Source organism: Syzygium oleosum, unplaced genomic scaffold, assembly GCF_021117445.2.
Source record: "Syzygium oleosum isolate NSW1041296 unplaced genomic scaffold, Sole_v2.1 Sole_v2.11, whole genome shotgun sequence".
Lineage (NCBI taxonomy): Eukaryota > Viridiplantae > Streptophyta > Magnoliopsida > Myrtales > Myrtaceae > Syzygium > Syzygium oleosum.
In genome coordinates this window covers 4,167,189-4,189,410 of record NW_026607495.1, presented here as the reverse complement: position 1 = coordinate 4,189,410, position 22,222 = coordinate 4,167,189, and the positions used below count along the sequence as shown (strand labels likewise).

The 22,222-nt window shown below is 44.2% G+C and overlaps 1 protein-coding gene across 1 annotated transcript; it reads right to left on the bottom strand.

The window, feature by feature from the left end:
- Positions 1–310: 310 nt before the first annotated feature.
- On the bottom strand, positions 311–2,061 carry LOC115673863 (E3 ubiquitin-protein ligase RSL1-like). Its single transcript, XM_030596114.2, has 2 exons — positions 1,194–2,061; positions 311–576 (listed from the first exon to the last, which is right to left on the bottom strand). Exons 1-2 carry the CDS (start codon positions 2,021–2,023, stop codon positions 504–506), a joined length of 903 nt encoding a protein of 300 aa, XP_030451974.1. The 5' UTR covers positions 2,024–2,061; the 3' UTR covers positions 311–503.
- Positions 2,062–22,222: the final 20,161 nt, after the last annotated feature.

Sequence of the window (22,222 nt, the reverse complement as noted above, 5' to 3'; positions counted from 1 at the left end):
GTCAACACTCAGATGCAATGGTAGATCTTAGGAACATTGGCGAAGTGTTCATACTGTCATTTACTTCTGTTGCTTCAAGGAAGAGCAAATAATTCTACTTCGTGTTTATAGAAACATTTTAAGCAACAAAATAAACTCTTAAAAAGCATAAGGCACGGTCTATTTTGATGATAAAAAGGAAACATTCAAACTAGCCACAAGATTGATGTGGGAAAGAATTCTAGAAACATATGGAATTGTATTGAATGAGTAGTATTTGTGGCTATGACTTGTATTGAATGATCTTTCAGTGATATTCTTGGAAAACTGGTGGCCGGAAGCTCAAACATGAACAACACACACCTCAAATAAACATAAGAGCAGGTTTATCCATATACTGTATATTGCTTCACCAAAAAACATCCATCACATAGCTACTTGACCGCAATTTCTTATCAACGATAAATTCAGATACAATTGATCACACTACACAGTTAGGCCTTCTTTCCTGTGCCTTCTGCTTCTCAGTTTCTTGTGCAACCACCATGAGAATGAGTCCATTCTGATCCACATCCATAGCAAAACTGAACCTGGCACCTGCAATTGCAAGCCACCAAGGAACAACAATATAGCCCACCAAAAGTAGAAAAGTATGAACAGTTGAACATTCACAAACTCAGGTACCACTATCTTTGCCAAAGGATTCATAATAAAACACTAACCAGCACGATTTTCAGTACCAGAGATCGACATAATTAAGCAAAGTGGCCGCACTGCTTCTTATGTGAAGACAGTGTACCTTTGAATATCACTAATAAGGCTTGATGACATATGAAACGTCTTACACTTAATTATCAAACTACATACTGACCATTGCCTAGTCATGCAGCTTTCACGCTGTATTCAAGAGTATCATAATCACTACAATTTGATGAAATACGCTTAGATCTTGTACTTGAATTATATTATCATGAGTTCATCTACCTTTTATGAAATTTAAAATTTGAAAGCCACAATCGATAACAATTCCTCTCAAAAATGGTAGATCGCCCGAAAATTCAGTTTCGCCAATTACTCACAAGCAACAACTCTGCCACATCTATAGGATTTCAGATAAGTCTCAACAAAGAAGCTATAACGTGTCAAGCTTCTTGATTTATCTTTGATAAATGATTCGCAAGCGATTGATTCTTTTCAGTAAAGGTATCACAAACCTGCAAGTGATGTGAGCACAGCCCTCAGTCCTCTCCACATAAAATTCGCAATTGGGGCATCTCCCCCATTTCTTTTCCTTTGCAAGCTCCCTCACAATGAGATCCTCACTCCCTCTCTCATCCTCATTCAGTGTCCGAAACTCCTCACATGACACGCCGGCGTGCCACGGCACGGAACACTCGGCACAGAACAACCTATGGCAATATGGGCACTCACTCTCTCTAATCACCTCCCCACCATCAATGTCCTTGATCAAAAGGGCTGAGCAGTTCTCGAAAGGGCAATAGAACTTCTGCGACTCGAGAAACATTGCCTCGCACAGCGATTTCTCCCACATGTAGAGAACATTCTCAGGGAGGATTTGCCTACAGGAATTAATCTGCAGGACGCCCTCACACTCCATTCCTGGGCATCTGATGGTTGTGACAGTGTCCAGGACTTTGGTCTCCACATACCTGCTTATGCAGAGAGAGCAAAAGGTGTGGGAACACACGGTCCCGATCCTGAACATCTCGTTGGCCTCTTTTCTCTCTGCACAAATCTCACAGAAGCTCTCTGATGACTGACCACCCTCTTTCTGAACACCCATCTCAACCGGGTCTATGACTTTCATCTGACTTCTGTTTGGGTCTGCCTCAGCCACAACCACTAAAGACGAGGAAGACCCAGCATTCGTTTTCGAAGGATTCATGTTCATCACGCAGGAGACTTCTAAAACCTCCTGAAACTGCAACTCTTGGGCATATTCATAATCTGATACTTGAAGACCATCAAACAATAATGATAAGAAGAGATCATCTTGCGATAGAAGATCAAGCTGCCGTTCCATCTTTCAAGTTTCTTTTCTTTGAATGCGCTTGTTTTGTGGCTTGTTGGTCTTTTTGAAGGTCTCTTTGTTTGTTTTTATATTTAAAGATGCGGTATACTGTGCACGAAACCTTAGCGGAGAAGTTGCTTTCTATGATTGGGACTTTAATGCCTTCTTCATGAGTTTTTCTTTTTTAACATTTTACTTAATGGATAGTGCTATCGTTTTTGTAAAAGAAAAGTTTTTGCTACGCTAGCTTTGCTTCGGTCAAGTCAAGATGAAGGATATAGCTCTCGTTATGAAACTTTAATTTGTTGCACATATTAAAACAGGAGATCCTGAACTTATATCTTTTTAAATCTTTTATTTGCCTTTCAATTATATATTCCCGCATTTCAACCCCCATCAAATTCCAACCTAATTATTAGATGAAATTGTGATTGAATATATAAATGTAAACAAAAAACCATATTGAATCCGTACGTACATAAGATTGGCTTTGCATGTGTTAGAGTATTGTATGTGTGTATGTATGTACACATGCATGCATGTGTGTATGCATACGTAGACTAGAGGATAGTGTGACATTCCGAAATTTCCACCAATTGGAAATTATGAAATAACTGAGTTTTATGAAATGTGCTTGTAATAAGTTTTCGCCCGGAACTGATCATTCCTAGGAATGCTAACCATTAGGGAAAGGCTAATAGGGGAATTAAATTCGCGTGACTAAAGGAAATTCGATCGTGAATGGATTTCGACCATTAAATCGCGGAAGTGATATTTTGAGCCACTGTTGGCCGATCCAAGGATAGTTAGGGGTCAGTTCGCCACTGTCCTAGTAGTGGATCGCGGGTGATTCCATTAACCCACGAAACGACTTGACGAATGATTCTGAAATTATACCGAACGATCGTACCCCGCGGATCAAGTGATTGATTTTCGCGACTTTAATGATAACCGAGGTCGTCACGCACCGAACGGACTTGCACGTGACTCGATTTAGTATCAGTCACGAGTCGATTTCACGAATTTCCTCAGCAAGCCGCCCGTTAGCTCGAGAAACGCTCGAGTTGCGTTTAATAGAATTTAATTATTGAATTTTTGCCCAAATTGGACACCGGAAAATTAGGAAGTCACGCTGGAACGTTAGGACGACTTTGCACGTGACATGTGCGAATTTTTGGTGCGCTCAAATCCTTCGGAAAAATTCGATTTGGACAAGAAACGGAGGAAGTGACCAAAATACCCCTAGGATTTATTAAAGGGCAAGCTTTAAGGGTAAAGGGCATTTTAGTAATTTTGCCCTAAAATTTTGATTGGACAATTTTACCCTTGGATTTTTGGGAAATTACAAGTATGCCCTTGGATATTTTTGTGCAAGAATCGATCTCAGCCGTCGGATCAAGATAAGATCGAATCGGGACCGTTGGATTAAAATTGTGAGGAAAGGATAATTTGGACATTTCCACATTTGGTCCAAGGTTACTATTTGAGTCAAGATGTCATCTTTCTCTCTCCCTTCATTCTTCTTCTTCCCCAAATTGCCGTGGACAGCCCCTCCTCCACCGTGACTTCCCTTTGGCCGTTCCTCCTCCACCACCGGCACTGCCGCAAGCCGGACCGCCCTCAAGCCGCCGCCTAGCCACCGTTTTTCTCTCTCTCCCTCTCTTTCTCACCGTGGAGGCAAGACCCACGGCCAAGCAAGCCCCACGCTGCCGCCGCTCAAGCCGGACGCCGTCGTGAACCGTACGCCGTCGCCGTAGAGTGCCGCCGCTTCCCGTTCTAGCCGATTAAGTCTAGAACTTAGTAAGTCACACTCTAATCCCGATTTAGGATATTGGGTATCGACGGATAGTTTGATTTGGGGTGAAATTGACAATATGCGGGTGCGAAATATTGGGGTTTATCATTGGAATGTTGTGGCGGGCCTTGAGGATTATTTTTGGAATTTTTGGAGGACAATTTGAGGTGAATTACAAGCTGTGATTTACTGTTCACAAACTACGAATTACTGTTCATGGGGCTGTGATGATTTGTTCGGGAAGCAAGTTGGATTTTTAAAACCATTATTTAATGACGAGAAAGTGTCGTGAAGGATCGGAATTAATTCGACGCCATTTATTTGGAGAAAATTGGCAATTTACGTGTTTTAGGCATGTTTGAATTATTCTGGATGGGGTTGATTTAATTGAGTGCTTATTTATGTGTTTATATAGTGGACATATGTCTGTTTGCTGTACACGTGGGCCAAATTGAATTAATTGTTGATATTGGCCATGTGAATTGTTGAGTGAACTCTATCTACGTGTGACTTGACGCGTACACGGATCGCGTGTGTTGGGCCAGTTGCGTGTGGTAAATGCATATGGAGTATGTGATGAGTAAGGAGAAGTTGTGGTGTGACAAGTGATTGTGGGAAAGTATGCGAAGGTGTGATAGTACGAGAATGGGATCGAGCCGAGTATCGTAAACTCGGGCAGCGATCACGTAGGTTTGTTGCATTTGGCACAGGCTGAGGCTTGAAAAAGCAAGTATGAGAATTGGTCCAAGGCACGATCAACTCGGGTGAGACCGGGATTGGACCGAGGCATCATAAGCTCGGGTTCCAATCATGTAGGCCTGTCGCATTTGGCACGGGCTGAGTTGGGATCGGGCCTGGGGAGTGTGATGCTCAGATCGCGATTGGGGCCTGAGGCGTGAACGGGTACGCGGGGCGGATGTGGTGAATGATCGCAGTGTGCCTAAGGCGTGTACTTCAACGCGGGTCACTGGCGAGGAATATGAAAGAGGAATGAGGATGGAAGGAACAGTGGGATGAGAATGGTACATGCGCGTGTTTGCATCTGATGTAGTTGTGATTGAGTGCGGGTGTGCGCATGATTGAGCCTGACCATATTAATTGATGTGCCTGCTTTGTGATTACTTGATGTACGTGAATGTGTGTGATTGCGTAATTGTCTGGAGGTACGTGATAGCCTAGGTTGGGTTTAGGGTTGTACTTGCTGAGATATAATCTCATGGTTGTGTAAACCAACAATTTTCAAAACCCCGACCTGAGCGATGAACCCTCCACCACCGCCACCAGTACGTTTTGGAGTACCACTGCATATGGAGTATGAGATAGCTGAGTTTCCGATGGGTGACGGGATGACCTGGATAAGACACACGACGACCGTGTTTGTAGAAGTGGGAAAGCTTGCCTTGGATGAGAACCATTTTTGAGGTTGAACGTCAAGTCATCGACTCCTTTTTGATTTTGGTAGTTTCAGTAAAGTGTGCACTGGTAGTCAGAGGTTTGTTTTATTGTATATATGGTGGAACAAGTTGAACAAGAAATGCAAATGTATATTCTCCCAATTCTCCCCAGTTTAAGTTTGTCCGGGTGTTTTATGGTTTCCGTTTGCGCGATTAAATCTCTGATGTTTAGTTGAGGTCGGCGATAACCTGGGACGTCGCAACTGTTCGACCGGAGTCGGGATATCGCGGGCTCGACGGGGGTTCGGGGCGTGACAGGATAGAGCCTATGATTTTCTTAGAACCCAAACTATTTCTCATCTAAGAAAAGCCAAGTGTTCTTTAAAATTTAGTTGGAGGATGGTAACGAAAACAGTTAAATAAAGTGATCAAAGATAAATATGCTAGCAAAAGAAAAGAAAAAACTCTCTTCGTTGAAATAGTTTGTAATAAGGACTTCTCTATGGTGTCAATATGTAAGATTGGAAAATCAATTTTGCATTAGATCTCGTGAAGGAAAATCTCCGAGTTAAATCCAATTTGCGTAATAATCTCAAATTAAATTAGATCAAGTCTAGACTTGAAAATACTTTTGAATCAAATTATTTTAGTTCCAATTGAATCCAATTGGTTCTAGTCAATCTTTTACACTTGCTGTAAATCTCACAACGCAATAATGGTGCAGAAAATGGATAAGGCCACTAAACAAAAACAACAGCTTTCGTATGCTAGGGTATGCATCCTCATTGATTTTAATAGTTCATTTCCAAATAAATTTGATATTGACATGGGGAAGGACGAGGTCTTTGAGGTGACTGTTGATTACAGTTGGATTCCACTCAAATGCAAAAAAATGTAACTACTTTTGGTCACAAGGATTGTACTACGGTTAGTAAAGAAGTCTGGGTCCCTAAAGTCCAAAAAAATAGTGCCCCTTCTACTAATTTGAGGTTGGAATCATCGAGATATAATGCTCAGAACACTTCTGTACCCTCTGGATCAGCCCCCACTATATTGCCCAATTCATATGCCTCGGCTGCTTAGCTAGTTGTTCCTATTGCTGCCGAACCTGTTTCAACTTCTTCTGAGTTCAAACTAGCTGGTAGCAAGAAAAAAGGATCCCACAAAGGAAATAGAGGTACTCTCACCTCAATGACCTCTAGGAATATATTTGCATTACTGGAAGTGGATGACCACTCATATAATTCTAGTTGCTCTGTTGTCTTACCTGGAATTGATGGGGGTGGGTTGGAAAAACCTCCTGATCTATGAATATCCTCTATTGGAATGTGAGGGGCCTTAATTGTAGCCCCAAATAGAAGAAGCTTGTGGATTTTACTTTGTTCCAAGATCCTCATATTCTTATTTTGATTGAGCATAAAATACAGAAGATGAATGTTGATTTTGTCATTAAAAGTAGATTTCAAGGTTGGAATTACACTCATAACTATATGAGTAGTTGTCTGGGTAGAATCTAGATCTTGTGGAAACCATCCTTTCTCAACCTAACGGTGATGGATGTGACATCCTGAAATTTGTCCATTTGGGGTTTATGAAATGCTTGATTTTATGAACGTACTCGTAGTTGGTTCTCGCCCGAAACTGATTATTCCTGGGATACTAACTAATAGGGAAATGCTACTTAGGGATTTAAATTCGGGGTCGCAGGTGATACCGCTGGACCACGAAATGAATTGACGAATGATCCTGAACCTATACCGAACGATCGTGCCCCTCGGATCTAGTGATTGATCCTCGCGATTTTAATGACAATCGAAGTCGTCACGAACCGAATGAACTTGCACGTGACTCGAATTATTATCAGTCATTGCTCGAATATGCGAATTTCCCCAAAAAGCCGCCCGTTAGTTTGAGAAACGCTCGAGTTGCATTTAATAAAATTTAATTATTTAATTGAGCCCAAATTGGACATCGAAAAATTTGGAAGTCACAACAGGACGTTAGACGACGTTGTGGTCGGGACGTGCAACTTTGGAATGTCCCGAATCGTTCAGAAAAATTCAATTTCGACAAGAAAATGGAAAAGTAACCATTTTACCCTTGGGGATTTATGGAGGGCATGTTTTATGAGGGAAGGGCATTTTGGTCATTTTGTCTTAATTTTTTGGTTGGACATTTTTGCCCTTGGAATTTTATGAAATTCCCAAATTGCCCTTGGATATTTTTGGGAAAGATTCGATCTCGGTTGTCGGTTTCAAGATAAGATCGAATCTGGGCCGTCGATTTGGATTGAGAGACAAGGGTAGGATGGTAAATTGCCACTTTTGGTCAAAATTGGACTATTTAAGTCCAAAACCCACTCTCTCTCCTCATTTCCTCTCTCTCTCCCTCACGGCAGCTTCCCCCCCCCCACCGTGAGCTCTCTCTCTCCCCTTGGGCGATCACTGCCGCCGCCGATCACGCCCGCCGAGCCACCGCCCGTCGCCGCCACGCCGCCTCACCGTCCTCACGCCCCCACCACCACCCCACGCCGTCCCCTCTCCCTCCCGGTTCTCTCCCCCTCTCGTGTGGCTTGTGGGTCACGGCCAAGAAAGCCGCGCCACCATCGCACCGTCGCCGCCGAGCCGTGCCGCCGTTCGCCGCCATCCCTGCCGATCGCCGCCGCTTTCCGCTCTAGCCGCGTTAGTCTAGAGTTTCGGTAAGTTGCGCCCTAATCCCTATTCAGGATGTCGGGTATTGGCGGAAAAAATTAAGAGTGAAATCGGGTTTAATTAGGTGTGGATTTGTATGATTTTTGGAGCGGATTGATTGGCGGGCCTTAGAGACGAATTCGGGAAATTTTGGTGGAAATTATAGGCCAAAGGCGGGCTGTGGGTGGCTGATTTGAGTGCTGTGGTGTTGTGTTCGGTGCGCAAATTGGATATTTAAGTTCGGCAACTAAGTGTGAGAAAATGCCATGAAGGGCCGGAATAGATTTACCACCGTTTGGATAGGGGAAAATGGCGATTTGTATATTGAATATGTGTTTGAACTGTGGCTGAATTGTGGTGACTAAATTGGGTGTATTTATGTGCAATTGATTGATTTGAAATGTGCTTGATTACGTGCACGCTCGGGCCAGATTGAATTAATTGTTAAATTGGTCATATTGAATGCTTAGGGAGCATGAAAAATGTATGTGAATTGTTGCGTGTACGGGCCACGTGTGATTGGCCAATTGAGTGGCAAGTAAGTGTTAAGCATGTGAATGAGCAAGAGATTCTGTGTGGTATGGCATGTGCAATCGTGGAAATACTTGAGGCGGTATCACTACGCGGGGAATTGTGCCGTCCTGAGGCATGTACTTCAACGCGGGACGATGCCCGGTATTACTAGAAAACTGCCAACCTGAGGCGTGTACTTCAACGCGGGTTGTGCCGTAGGTGGTAGATGTTGAGCCTGAGGCTTGTACTGTAACGCGGGCAAGAGACATGGCCTGAGGCGTGTATTGTAACGCGGGCCCTGGAATGTTGTGATGAGATAGTCGCAGTGAACCTGAAGCGTGAACTGTAACGCGGGTCACTGGCGAGTGGTGTGGAAAGGAATGTGATGAGGCAAGCGTGAATGCGTGAATGTGATTCGAACGTGCATGTGATTGGAAAATATGGTATTATGGCTAACGTATAGGTTGCACGTTGGGAAGGCCAGATAAGTACTGATTGTGTGCCTGCTATGTGATGGTTGGGTGTGTGATTGTGTTTTGTGATTGTCTGGAGGTACGTGATAGCCTAGGTGGGGTTTAGGAGTGTACTTACTAAGATATAATCTCACGGTTATTTCAACCAAATATTTCAGAACCTCGGCAGGAATAATGAATCCTCGACCTCCGTCGCCACCTAAGCATTTGGAGTACCAATGCACACCGAGCATGATGTCGTAGAGTTTCCTATGGAAGACCATATGACCTAGATTAGGCATATTACTGTAGTGTTTGTAGACGTAAGTTTACCCCTGTGGAAGCCCCATGGTTTTTCAGGGACAGGATAGATGAGTTCGGTCCTATCCGAGGATCTGACGTCCCCTTTGATGGAGTTAGGGACTGGGTCCCTTCTGCGATTCCTCCCCCAGATGGTGAATTAACTAGTATAGAGACCAGTCTGGCACAGTCAGGACAGCATCCGGCGTCCACAGCACCAAAGTCTTCAGGGGCTGAGCACGAGCCGGAGCCGGAAGGGTCTCTAGCGGGAGACGACCCGATGGACGTAGATCTTGAGCCAATTCCAGAAGAAGAACTGGAACAAAAAGGGGCAGAGGCCGAATCGGAAGATGTACCTGCGGAACCGGAGGACGAGCTTGCAGAAGAACTGGAGTATATACTCCCGTTTGAGCAGTGGATGGATCCCAATTTTGTACCCGAGGACGATTTCTTTGAGGAGCCGGTCGAGAAGGAATAGGTCGAGGTTTCAGTTGAGTCGGGTGATATAGATCACCCGATCGAGATTGAGGCAGAGTCGGAGTCCTCTGAGGAACAGGCTGATCAGGGAAGTTCAGATTCAGAGGACAAGGGATCAGACTCAGAGTGGACGCCGAGTAAAGGGCATAGGGGGCTAACGTAGGGGTTGGAAATAGGTTTTGAGTGGTGTACCATTTTTGGCGATAGAATATCCAGGTCATCGATCCTTTTTGAATATCGGTGGTTTTATAGTTTGGTGTGTATGTGTTTATGGCGGCTGTAAATTGTGAATATTGTATAAGTTTGGATATGAGAATGAAAATGTATATTCTCCCTGATTATTCCAGTTTTATTTGTTCGGGTATTTTGAGATTTTCCCTATTTAATTCAAATCTCTGATATTTATAAGCAAGGTCGGCGATACCCTAGGACGTCGTATTAGTCGACCAGTGAAGGATGGCGCGTGCTCGATGGGGTTCGGGGCGTGACATCCCAGTTTGAATTGGTATCAAAGCAAGGTCAGCTCGATCTAAACTGGTCGAAGTTGGAGTGATAAGGAGCAGAGACCCTGGGGTAGTAATTTAGGGAGACTTTAGTGATTTATAGGGCGGCATAAGCTACACGTGCCTCCAGATTGGTTGCTGTAATTGATTGAGTGAATTGATTGATATGACGAATGAAATGCAGGTGCGTCTGGACCTGAGGTGAATGTTCAGACTCTATTGATTGTGTCTTTGTGCTTGTAGTGAGTGATTGCCTACTAAGTGAATTCTTGTGTTAATTCACTGCCTAGGACTAGACTGATCTAGTTGGCCTAGGTTATTAATTCCTGAGTGGAATTATAGCTGGTAGGAGAGTGGTAGAAAGCTGAAATAATGAGCAACGAAGGAAGAGGTGTAGGAAGAGTCCTAAAAAGGGGCGCAGGAAGAGGAATAAGAGGTAGAGGTCGTGCTCAAGCTAGAGCTGTAGAGGACCTCAGATTGGGTGTTAGAGCGGCAGAAAACCCTGAAGTTGATGCTAGAGCTGCAGTGGACCCTATAGTGGATGTTAGACCTGCCGAGGGTCCTAGAATGGAAGCGGTCATGAGGACCCTAGAGCAGATTGGTAATATAATAGGACAGCAGACTTAGGAACGAGCTGCTATGATTGCCCAAGCTGCCGAGGCCGCTGCTGCTAATAATAATGAAAATCAAGGGCAAGGGCAAATGAATGTGAATAGACCAATGCACCAATTGGTCGAGCAATTTATGAAGTTAAAACCGCCTAAATTCACTGGAAGAGGTGACCCTAAGGCTACACTTCGATGGGTAGAGGAACTTGAGAAAGCTTTTGAGGTGTTGGGGTGCACTGAGAATGAGAAAGTAACCTTGGCGGTATATCAATTACAGGATAATGCGAATGATTGGTGGAAGGCTACTAGGGATAGGATGTTTCTGGAAGGTACAGTCCCGACTTGGGCTACTTTTACTGAAAGTTTTTATGAAAAGTATTTCTCGGCAAGTGCTAGGGAAAGTAAGCTAGCAGAGTTTATGAGACTCCGCCAAGGTCAGATGACGGTAGATCAATATGAGGCGGAATTTGTTAGATTATCTAAGTTTGCGCCGAGAATGGTAGAGCATCCCGATGACAAGGCGCGAAGATTTCGGGATGGATTGAAAGCTGATATTCGCAGCCAGTTGTTACTGGTGAATCTGAGGACTTATGAGGAAATATTTGATAGGACTCAAGTCCTTGAGCGTGATCAGGTAGACAAGGCAGCCACATCTGGGTCGCGGTTTGTCCAGGGTAGGGACAATCGTAATCTCGGGAAGAGGCCGATGTCGGGCAATAGACGTTTTGTCCCTCCTATTAGAAGAAATATCGGGAAGCCGGCCCCGTAATCAAAATGGTCCATGTAGGGTATGTGAGGAAAGGCATGGAAATGGACCTTGTCCAACCCGGGGCGGAGCATGTTATGGGTGTGGTGGGTTTGGTCACCACATAAGAACTTGCCCCAATCCCAAGCAGAATAGGCCGCCTACGTTGCCGCCACCTAGGAACGGGAATCAGATTGGAGCAGGCCAGACAGCAAACCAGAATAGGCCTGAAGCGCAAGGACGAGTGTATGCTATGGCCAGAAAAGAGGCTGAGAACGCGCCAGGGGTTATCACTTGTACGATTTCTCTGTGCAACCATACTGCATATGCTTTATTCGACCCTGGGGCATCACATTCTTTCATATCTAAGCAATTTGTTGAGTTGATTGGAATAGAACCGCAATTACTTGATGTTGTGCTATGTGTGACGACTCCCTTGAATGATAAGATGCTGGTTTCGTTGGGGTGTCCAAACTGTAAGATTGTGATCGGGGATAGAGAGGAAAGGATTGATTTAGCGGTTCTAGCCATGTACGATTTCGATGTGATAGTGGGAATGGACTGGCTGTGTAAGCAGAGGGCCGTAATGGATTGCAATAGTAGGGTGATCCAATTTAAGCCTGTTGGACATTCGGAATTCAAATTTGTAGGAAGTTGAGAAGGACCCTCGATTCCATGGATTTCGTCACTAGAAATGACGAAGTTGTTGAGTGAAGGGTGTCAAGGATTTCTCGCAGTTGTAGTTGACTCGACGGCTGAGGAGCTGAGGTTAGAGGATATAGTCGTGGTGTGCGAGTATCCCGATGTGTTTCCTCAGGAATTGCCGGGATTGCCATCAGAAAGAGAAGTAGAGTTTGTAATTGAGTTGGCACCTGGAACTGAGCCAATCTCGAAGGCACCTTATAGGATGTCGTTGTCGGAGTTAAAGGAGTTAAAGGTGCAAATGCAAGAATTATTGGACAAGGGATTTATTCGTCCGAGTGCGTCTCCATGGGGAGCGCCGGTTTTGTTTGAAAGAAAGCAAGATGGATCGTTGAGGTTATGTATTGATTATAGGCAGCTGAATCAGGTGACGATAAAAAATAAATATCCCTTACCGAGGATTGATGATTTGTTTGATCAGTTACAAGGGGCTTCGGTGTTCTGCAAAATTGATTTGAGAACGGGATATCACCAGTTGAGGATTAGGAAGGAAGGTATACCGAAGACGGCATTTAGGACGAGATATGGACACTATGAATTTACAGTAATGCCGTTCGGATTGACAAACGCCCTTGCTGCCTTTATGGATTTGATGAATCGGGTGTTTAAGGAATTCTTATATTAGTTCGTGATCGTTTTCATAGATGATATATTGGTGTATTCGAAGAGTCTAGAGGAGCATGAATTTCATTTGAGTCGAGTATTGCAGACTTTAAGAGAGAACGCACTATATGCTAAGTTTAGCAAGTGCGAATTCTGGCTCAATCGAGTAACTTTTCTTGGGCATGTGATTTTTGGAGAGGGAATCTCAGTAGATCTAGCAAAGATTGAGGCGGTAATGAAGTGGCCTAGACCAATGACGGTAACAGAAGTTCGGAGCTTTTTAGGCTTGGCTGGATATTATCGTCATTTTGTAGAAGGATTTTCGGCGATAGCAACACCGGTGACGCATTTGTTGAAAAAGGAAACGAGATTTGAGTGGAACGACAAATGTGAAAGGAGTTTTTAGGAATTAAAGCATAAATTGACAACGGCACCAGTGTTGACTATTCCATCAGGATCTGGAGGATACGAAATTTATAGTGATGCGTCGTTGAAGGGATTAGGGCGTGTACTCATGCAAAATGGGCAAGTAGTGGCCTACTCGTCAAGGCAGTTAAGACCGCATGAGTTGAATTATCCGACGCATGACTTGGAATTAGCCGCAATAGTATTCGCCTTGAAGATTTGGCGACATTATTTATGCGGAGAAAAATTTCAGATCTATACCGACCACCAGAGCCTCAAATATCTGTTTTCTCAAAATGAACTTAATATGAGGCATCGTCGGTGGATGGAGTTGTTGAAAGACTACGATTGTGATATATTATATCATCCCGGGAAGGCTAACTGGGTAGCCGATGCTTTGAGTCGGAAGTCGAGCATCGCCCATTTGATGGTCAAAGAATGAACTTTGTTGGAAAAAGTGCGAGACTCGGAGTTTAGATTCGAAGTAAGTCAAGTTTCGAGCTTGCTGGCTACGCTTAGAATTGAACCGGAAATTCAGGCTAAGATTAAGGTGTTACAATCTTCGGATCCAGAAATTCAAAGGATTGTAGAGATGGAGGAGGCCAAAAGAAAGCCGGACTTCCAGATATCCGCGGATGGGGTATTGAAGTTCCGAGGACGATTATGCGTACCTGACGATGCGGAAATTAAGGAAGAAATCTTGTCAGAAGCGCATCGTAGCAGTTATAGTATACATCCAGGTAGTACTAAAATGTATCAGAATTTGAGGCAGTACTACTGGTGGAATGGTATGAAGGTAGATATAACTAGACATGTGGCCAAATGTCTAACGTGCCAGCAAGTGAAGGCACAACATTGTAAGCCTGGAGGATTATTGCGACCTTTGAAAATCCCATAATGGAAATGGGAACATATAACTATGGATTTCGTGACAGGATTGCCAAGGAGCCAAAGAGGCCATGATACGATTTGGGTGATTGTCGACAGACTGACCAAGTCGGCACACTTTTTGGCTGTGCGAAAAGATTTCGCATTAGATCGGTATGCTGAGTTATATGTGCAGCAGATAGTTCGTTTGCATGGGGTACCAGTGACTATTACCTCAGATCGTGATCCTAGATTTACTGCCAGTTTTTGGAAAAGTCTGCAGTTGGCATTAGGATCCAAGTTGCAGTTTAGTACAGCTTACTATCTCAAACAAATGGCCAGTCTGAGAGGATGATTCAGACCTTAGAGGATATGCTTCGAGCATGTGTGTTGGATTTTCAGGGTAAATGGGAAGAGCAACTGGCCCTAGTAGAATTTGCTTATAATAATAGTTTTCAGCAGAGCATTGGAATGGCGCCCTTTGAAGGGCTATATGGCAGGGCTTGTAGGATGCCCGTGTGCTAGGATGAAGTAGGAGAAAGGAATATAACCGGGCCAGAGTTAATTCAATAGTCAGTTGAGGCTGTTAAGGTGATTCGTGAAAGGCTGAAAACAGCTCAAAGCCGTAAGAAGAGTTATGCAGACAGAAGGTGAAGGCCTTTAGAGTTTCAAGTGGGGGATCACGTATTTCTTAAGGCGTCGCCCATGAAAGGACTTTCCAGATTTGGTAAGAAGGGCAAGTTGAATGCGAGGTACATAGGACCTTTTGAGGTTTTGGAAAGGATCGGGGAGTTAGCGTATCGCTTTGCACTACCGCCAAATTTATCGCAAGTGCATAATGTGTTCCACGTATCGATGTTAAGGAAATATGAACCAGACCCAACTTATGTGTTGAATTATGAGGAAATAGAAGTCGATGACAAGGTGTCATATGTCAAGAGACCAGTAAGGATTGAAGATCGGAAAGAACGGGTTCTAAGGAACAAAACGATCCCAATGGTCAAGGTTATATGGGAGCACCACGGGACTGAAGGCGCGACTTGGGAAAGTAAAGAGATGATGCAACGTCAATACCCCCAGTTGTTTGAGTAGTAGTAGAACTTGTAAATTTCGAGGACGAAATTTTTGTAAGGGAGGAAAAGTTGTGACATCCTAAAATTTGTCCATTTGGGGTTTATGAAATGCTTGATTTTATGAACGTACTCGTAGTTAGTTCTCGCCCGGAACTGATCATTCCTGGGATACTAACCAATAGAGAAAGGCTAGTTAGGGATTTAAATTCGTGAGACTAAAGAAAATTCGATCGTGAATTGATTTTCGATCATAAAATCGCCGAGGTGACATTTTGAACCACTGTTAGCCGATCCAAGGATAGCTAGGGGTCAGTTCGCTACTGTCGTAGTAGTGGGTCGCGGGTGATACCGCTGGACCATGAAATGAATTGACGAATGATCCTGAACCTATACCGAACGATCGTGCCCCTCGGATTTAGTGATTGATCCTCGCGATTTTAATGACAACCGAAGTCGTCACGAACCGAATGAACTTGCACGTTACTCAAATTATTATCAGTCACTAGTCGAATATGCGAATTTCCCCAAAAAGCCACCCATTAGTTTGAGAAACGCTCGAGTTGCGTTTAATAAAATTTAATTATTTAATTGAGCCCAAATTGGACATCAGAAAATTTGGAAGTCATAACGGGACGTTAAGACGACGTTGTGGTTGGCACGTGCAACTTTGGAATGTCCCGAATCCTCCATAAAAATTCAATTTCGGCAAGAAAATGGAAAAGTGACCATTTTACCCTTGGGGATTTATGAAGGGCATGTTTTATGACGGAGGGGCATTTTGGTCATTTTGCCCTAACTTTTTGGTTGGACATTTTTGCCCTTGGAATTTTATGAAATTCCCAAATTGCCCTTGGATATTTTTGGGAAAGATTCAATCTCGGCCGTCGGTTTCAAGATAAGATCGAATCTGGGCCGTCGATTTGGATTGAGAGACAAGGGCAGGATGGTAAATTGCCACTTTTGGTCAAAATTGGACTATTTAAGTCCAAGACCCACTCTCTCTCCTCATTTCCTCTCTCTCTCTCCCTCACGGCAGCTTCCCCCCCACCGTGAGCTCTCTCTCTCCCCTTGGGCGATCACGGCCGCCGCCGGTCACGCTCGCCGAGCCACCCCCGTCGCCGGCATGCCGCCTCACCGTCCTCATACTGCCACCACCACCCCACGCCGTCCCCTCTCCCTCCCGGTTCTCTCCCCCTCTCATGTGGCCGTGACCCACGGCCAAGGAAGCCGCGCCGTCGCCGCCGAGCCGTGCCGCCGTTCGCCGCCATCCTCGCCGATCGCCGCCGCTTTCCGCTCTAGCCGCGTTAGTCTAGAGTTTTGGTAAGTTGCGCCCTAATCCCTATTTAGGACGTCGGGTATTGACGGACAAAATTAGGAGCGAAATCGAGTTTAATTAGGTGTGGATTTGTATGATTTTTGGAGCGGATTGATTGGCGGGCCTTAGAGACGAATTTGGGAAATTTTGGTGAAAATTATAGGCCAAAGGTGGGCTGTGGGTGGCTGATTTGAGTGCTGTGGTGTTGTGTTCGATGCACAAATTGGATATTTAAGTCCAGAAACTAAGTGTGAGAAAATGCCGTGAAGGGCCGAAATTGATTTACCGCCGTTTGGATAGGGAAAAATGGCGATTTGTATGTTGAATATGTGTTTGAACTGTGGCTGAATTGTGGTGATGAAATTGGGTGCATTTGTGTGCAATTGATTGATTTGAAATGTGCTTGATTACGTGCACGCTCGGGCCAGATTGAATTAATTGGTAAATTGGCCATATTGAATGCTTAGGGAGCATGAAAAATGTATGTGAATTGTTGCGTGCACGGGCCACGTGTGATTGGCCAATTGAGTGACAAGTAAGTGTTAAGCATGTGAATGAGCAAGAGATTCTGTGTGGTATGGCATGTGCAATCGTGGAAATACTTGAGGCGGTATCACTACGCGGGGAATTGTGCCGTCCTAAGGCGTGTACTTCAACGCGGGACGATACCCGGTATTACCGGAAGACTGCCAACCTGAGGCGTGTACTTCAACGCGGGTTGTGCCGTAGGTGGTAGATGTTGAGCCTGAGGCGTGTACTGTAACGCGGGCAAGAGACATGGCCTGAGGCGTGTACTGTAACGCGGGCCTTGGAGTGTTGTGATGAGATAGTCGCAGTGAACCTGAGGCGTGTACTGTAACGCGGGTCACTGGCGAGTGGTGTGGAAAGGAATGTGATGAGGCAAGCGTGAATGCGTGAATGTGATTCGAACGTGCATGTGATTGGAAAATATGGTATTATGGCTAACGTGCAGGTTGCACGTTGGGAAGGCCAGATAAGTACTGATTGTGTGCCTACTATGTGATGGTTGGGTGTGTGATTGTATTTTGTGATTGTCTGGAGGTACGTGATAGCCTAGGTGAGGTTTAGGGGTGTACTTACTGAGATATAATCTCACGGTTGTTTCAACCAAATATTTCAGAACCCCGGCAGGAATAATGAATCCTCAACCTCCATCGCCACCTGAGCATTTTGGAGTACCAATGCACACCGAGCATGATGTCGTAGAGTTTCCTATGGAAGACCATATGACCTGGATTAGGCATACTACTGTAGTGTTTGTAGACGTAAGTTTACCCCTGTGGGAGCCCCATACATATACCGCATAGTTTTTCAGGGACGGGATAGATGAGTTCGGTCATGTCCGAGGATTTGACGTCCCCTTTGATGGAGTTGGGGACTGGGACCCTTTTGCGATTCCTCCCCCAGATGGTGAATTAACTAGTGTAGAGACCAGTCTGGCATAGTCAGGACAGCATCCGGCGCCCGCAGCACCAGGGTCTTCAGGGGCTGAGCACGAGCCGGAGCTGGAAGGGTCTCTAGCGGGAGACGACCCGATGGACGTTGATCTTGAGCCAATTCCAGAAGAAGAACCGGAACAAAAAGGGGCAGAGGCCGAATCGAAAGATGTACCTGCAGAATCGGAGGACGAGCTTGCAGAAGACCTGGAGTATATACTCCCGTTTGAGCAGTGGATGGATCCCAATTTTGTACCCGAGGACGATTTCTTTGAGGAGCCGGTCGAGGTTTCAGCTGAGTCGGGTGATATAGATCACCCGATCGAGATTGAGGCAGAGTCGGAGTCCTCGGAGGAACAGGCTGATTAGGGAAGTTTAGATTCAGAGGACGAGGGATTACACTCAGACTTAACGCCGAGTAAAGGGCGTAGGGGGCTAGCGTAGGGGTTGGAAATAGGTTTTGGGTGGTGTACCATTTTTGGCGATAGAATATCCAAGTCATCGATCCTTTTTGAATATCGGTGGTTTTATAGTTTGGTGTGTATGTGTTTATGGTGGTTGTAAATTGTAAATATTGTATAAGTTTGGATATGAGAATGAAAATGTATATTCTCCATGATTATCCCAGTTTTATTTGTCCGGGTATTTTGAGGTTTCCGCTGTTTTTATTCAAATCTCTGATATTTATAAGCAAGGTCGGCGATATCCTGGGACGTCGCATTAATCAACCAGTGAAGGATGGCGAGTGCTCGATGGGGTTCGGGGCATGACAATGGAGGCCTCAGCACAAGTCATACGCTGTCTCATTGAAAAACCTAGAGATGATTCTTTTCTACTCTTTGCGATATATGGAAGTAATAGTGAAGCTGAACGCAAGGTTTTGTGGCATGACATGGTAACCTTCTCTACAGCTAATTTCGAAAATTTACCTTAGTTACTATTGGGAGATTTCAATGAAACGAGGGATACTAATGAACAGATTGGCTCCACTACTCGATGGAATCCTGGTATGGAGGATCTAAACACCATGATTGAGGAGCTTGCACTAATTGAACCTCCTTCCATAGGCCCTCGCTTTACTTGGACTAACAAAAGGGCAGATGGTAATCTAAAAGCAAGTAGAATCAACAAAGTCCTAATCAATGCGGATTAGCAGAACATATATAATCACTATTCGGTTGAATTTTTGCTTCCGGATATTTCTGACCACTTCCCATGTTTGGTGCATCTTGACCCAACAACAAAGAGGAAAAAATCCTCCTTCAAATTCTTCAATTTCTGGACCGAAAGCCCCAACTTCTTGCACATGGTAGACACTTGTTGGCAACAAGAAATAAGAGGATCCAAAATGTTTACAGTGGTGAAGAAACATAAAGCTCTGAAGCGACAACTAAAGCACATGAACAGATCTCAATTTGGTGACCTACATTTGGAGGTAAAGAAAGCTAGGGAAAGCCTACAGCGAATTCAACGGGAGCTCGCTTTGAAACCCTATAACCCCAACACTCGGAATAAAGAAAAGACACAACTGGAATAGTTCCTTGCGCTTAGCAAACATGAAAAAGTCCTTCTCAAACAGAAATCTAGAAATTTATGGCTTAAAGACAAGGATATCAACAGCAAGATTTTCTTCGCTTCCATGATGCGTAGAAGTGTTCAGAACATAATTAATCAGTTGTTACTCGATGATGGCTCTATTATTACCGATGAGGGGGTTCTAAAGGATATAATAATATCCTATTACCGGCACTTACTTGGCAACTCCGGTCATAATTGCATCCCGCATGACAGTTACACATCTCTATTTCACGAAGATGTTTGTGATTTATTCACCACATTGTCTATTCAGAGAGCAGATATTCTCAAAGTTCTCAAGGGTTTCAACGATTTCAAAACTCTCGGTCCAGACAGATATAATAGCTTTTTCTACAAAAAAAAAAACCTGACCCATCATAGGACATGACATTAAAGATGCTATCATGGAATTCTTCTCTTCAATGAGAATGCTAAAATCGGTAAATTCTACACTGATCTCTCTTGTACCGAAGGTTTTAAATCCATGCTACCTTAAGGAGTACAGGCCTATTTCATGCTGCAATGTTATATATAAAATCATATCAAAGCTACTTGCAGAAAGAATAACCTGTACTTTCCCTTCGATCGTTGGCCTCAACCTAACTGCTTTCATCAAGGGAAGATAGATTTCAAAGAATATTCTACTGTGCCAAGAACTCTTGCACAACTACCATAAGGGCAATAAAGGTAAAAGGGTGGCAATCAAAATTGATCTCATGAAAGCTTATGATATGGTAAAGTGGGATGTTGTTCTTGGGGTTCTAAAAGTAATTAATACCCCTCAGTATTGAATTGATCTAATAAATCAATGCATTACTACCCCAAGGTTCTTAGTTAACTTCAATGGTGAATAGGTTGGGTATTTCGAAAGCTCTAATGGATTACGACAAGATGACCCCTTTTCTCCTTACCTCGTTGTCCTGGTTATGGAAATTTTTAATAGAATTATCAATGGGAAAATTTCTACATCATCTTTTAAATTCCATTGGCGTTGTAAACTGCAAAGGATTACTCACTTATGCTTTGCTGATGATCTGTTCCTATTTGCCCATGGGGATGTGAACTCTGTCCTTTGCCTTGTGGATGCTCTTGATGATTTTGTGGCTCTTACAAGACTTAAGTTTAACTCGGAAAAATGCCATATCTTTTTCTCTAGGTTGTCCGAGGTTGAAAAACTTCTTATAATGGATCACATGCTTTCTCCACATGCATTCTCCCCATCAGATACCTTGGTGTTCCACTTGTTACGCGAAGGCTCACGCACGCGAATTGCAAGGGTCTGACGGAAAAGATCTTCCAGAAAATAGATGAATGGGGCATGAATCATATTAGCTATGCAGGACGACTTCAATTGACTAAATCGGTACTTTATTCCATTTACACTTATTGGATGCAAATGGTTCTTCTTCCAAAGCAAACTATCTATGAGATTGAAAAGAAGATTGGGCAGTTCTTATGGACAGGAAACATAGAAACTCATAGATCCCACAAAGTTGCATGGAAAGTTGTGTGCACACCAAAAAAAGAAGGAGGACTAGGCCTGCTCGATCTGAAACTTTGAAATAGAGTATTATTGGGTCGTATGCTCTGGAGCCTCATCAATCTTCCGACCGCATCCCTATGGAGTATTTGGGTTCATCACAATAAATGCAGAGGTACTCATATTATGCAACTCGATATAAACGGCAATATGACTTGGAGTTGGCGATGTATTCTCAAGCTAAGACTTGCTCTAACACCTATCCTATCTAGTAAAATATACTGCTACAAAGAGATATACAAGGAATTCATACAGGAGGGATCGGCCGTAGACTGGTATCATTTGGTTTGGACCAGTGGTATTAACAAACATAATTTTATAGGCTCGCTCATTTGTAGAGATAGGCTACCGATGGCAGTAGCCATATCACGATGGCTAGAGGTGATCGGTTCCCGGTCTAGTCCGATTTTTGGTGGAACCGAAAACCTGACCGGGAGGACCGGTTCCCAATTTCTAGGATCGAGAACCGGACCGACTGGTTTTGGAACCGGGAACCAAACCGGACCGTCGGTCCGATTCGGTCCAATGGAAACAATCAATGTAGAAATTCCCCAACCAAATATGGTGAGATTCTCTAACCACACATGATATCAGCATGCTCAAAAAGATGAAGATGTATGCTGACTTTGGTCTTACTGGTTTGGGCCATGGTCTTGTTGACCATGCACGCGCATTGGCAAGCCCAAACTAGGGAGGAGGTCCTCCAAATCTTTGGAAGCAGAAAACCTGACTTTGACGGGTTTTATATATATATATATATTGATCAGTCCGGTCCGGGCGGTCCGATCGATCCAGTTCTCACCTTGGAACTGGGAACCAGGCCGCCCGGATACCGGTTCTAACTTTTAAAACAGGGAACTGGACTGACACTCTCGGGAACTGGACCAACACTCCTGGGAACTGGACCAAATCGGCCGGTATGGGTGGTTCCCAGTTTGGGCAGTTCCCAGTTCAGGCAGTCCAATTTGCACACCCTTAACGATGGCTGTCTTTAGTTGATACTAAGTGTAATTTTTGCATGACCAGTATATGTCACGCCCCGAACCCCCGTCGAGCCCGCAACATCCCGCCTCCGGTCGAACAGAGTGCGACGTCCCAGGAATAACGTCGCCGACCCAACGATCCATCAGAGTTAACTCGCGGCGGAAGCAATCAAAAATCCCGGACATTAAAATTGGAGAATACCAGGAAAGAACA

Bases quoted from the DNA above. Each gene is read 5' to 3' on its own strand.
- LOC115673863 (XM_030596114.2), bottom strand. From the start codon at position 2,023: ATGGAACGGCAGCTTGATCTTCTATCGCAAGATGATCTCTTCTTATCA. The intron at 577-1,193 runs GTTTGTGATACC...TTGCAATTGCAG, and splicing joins TGTGCTCACATCACTTGCAG to GTGCCAGGTTCAGTTTTGCT.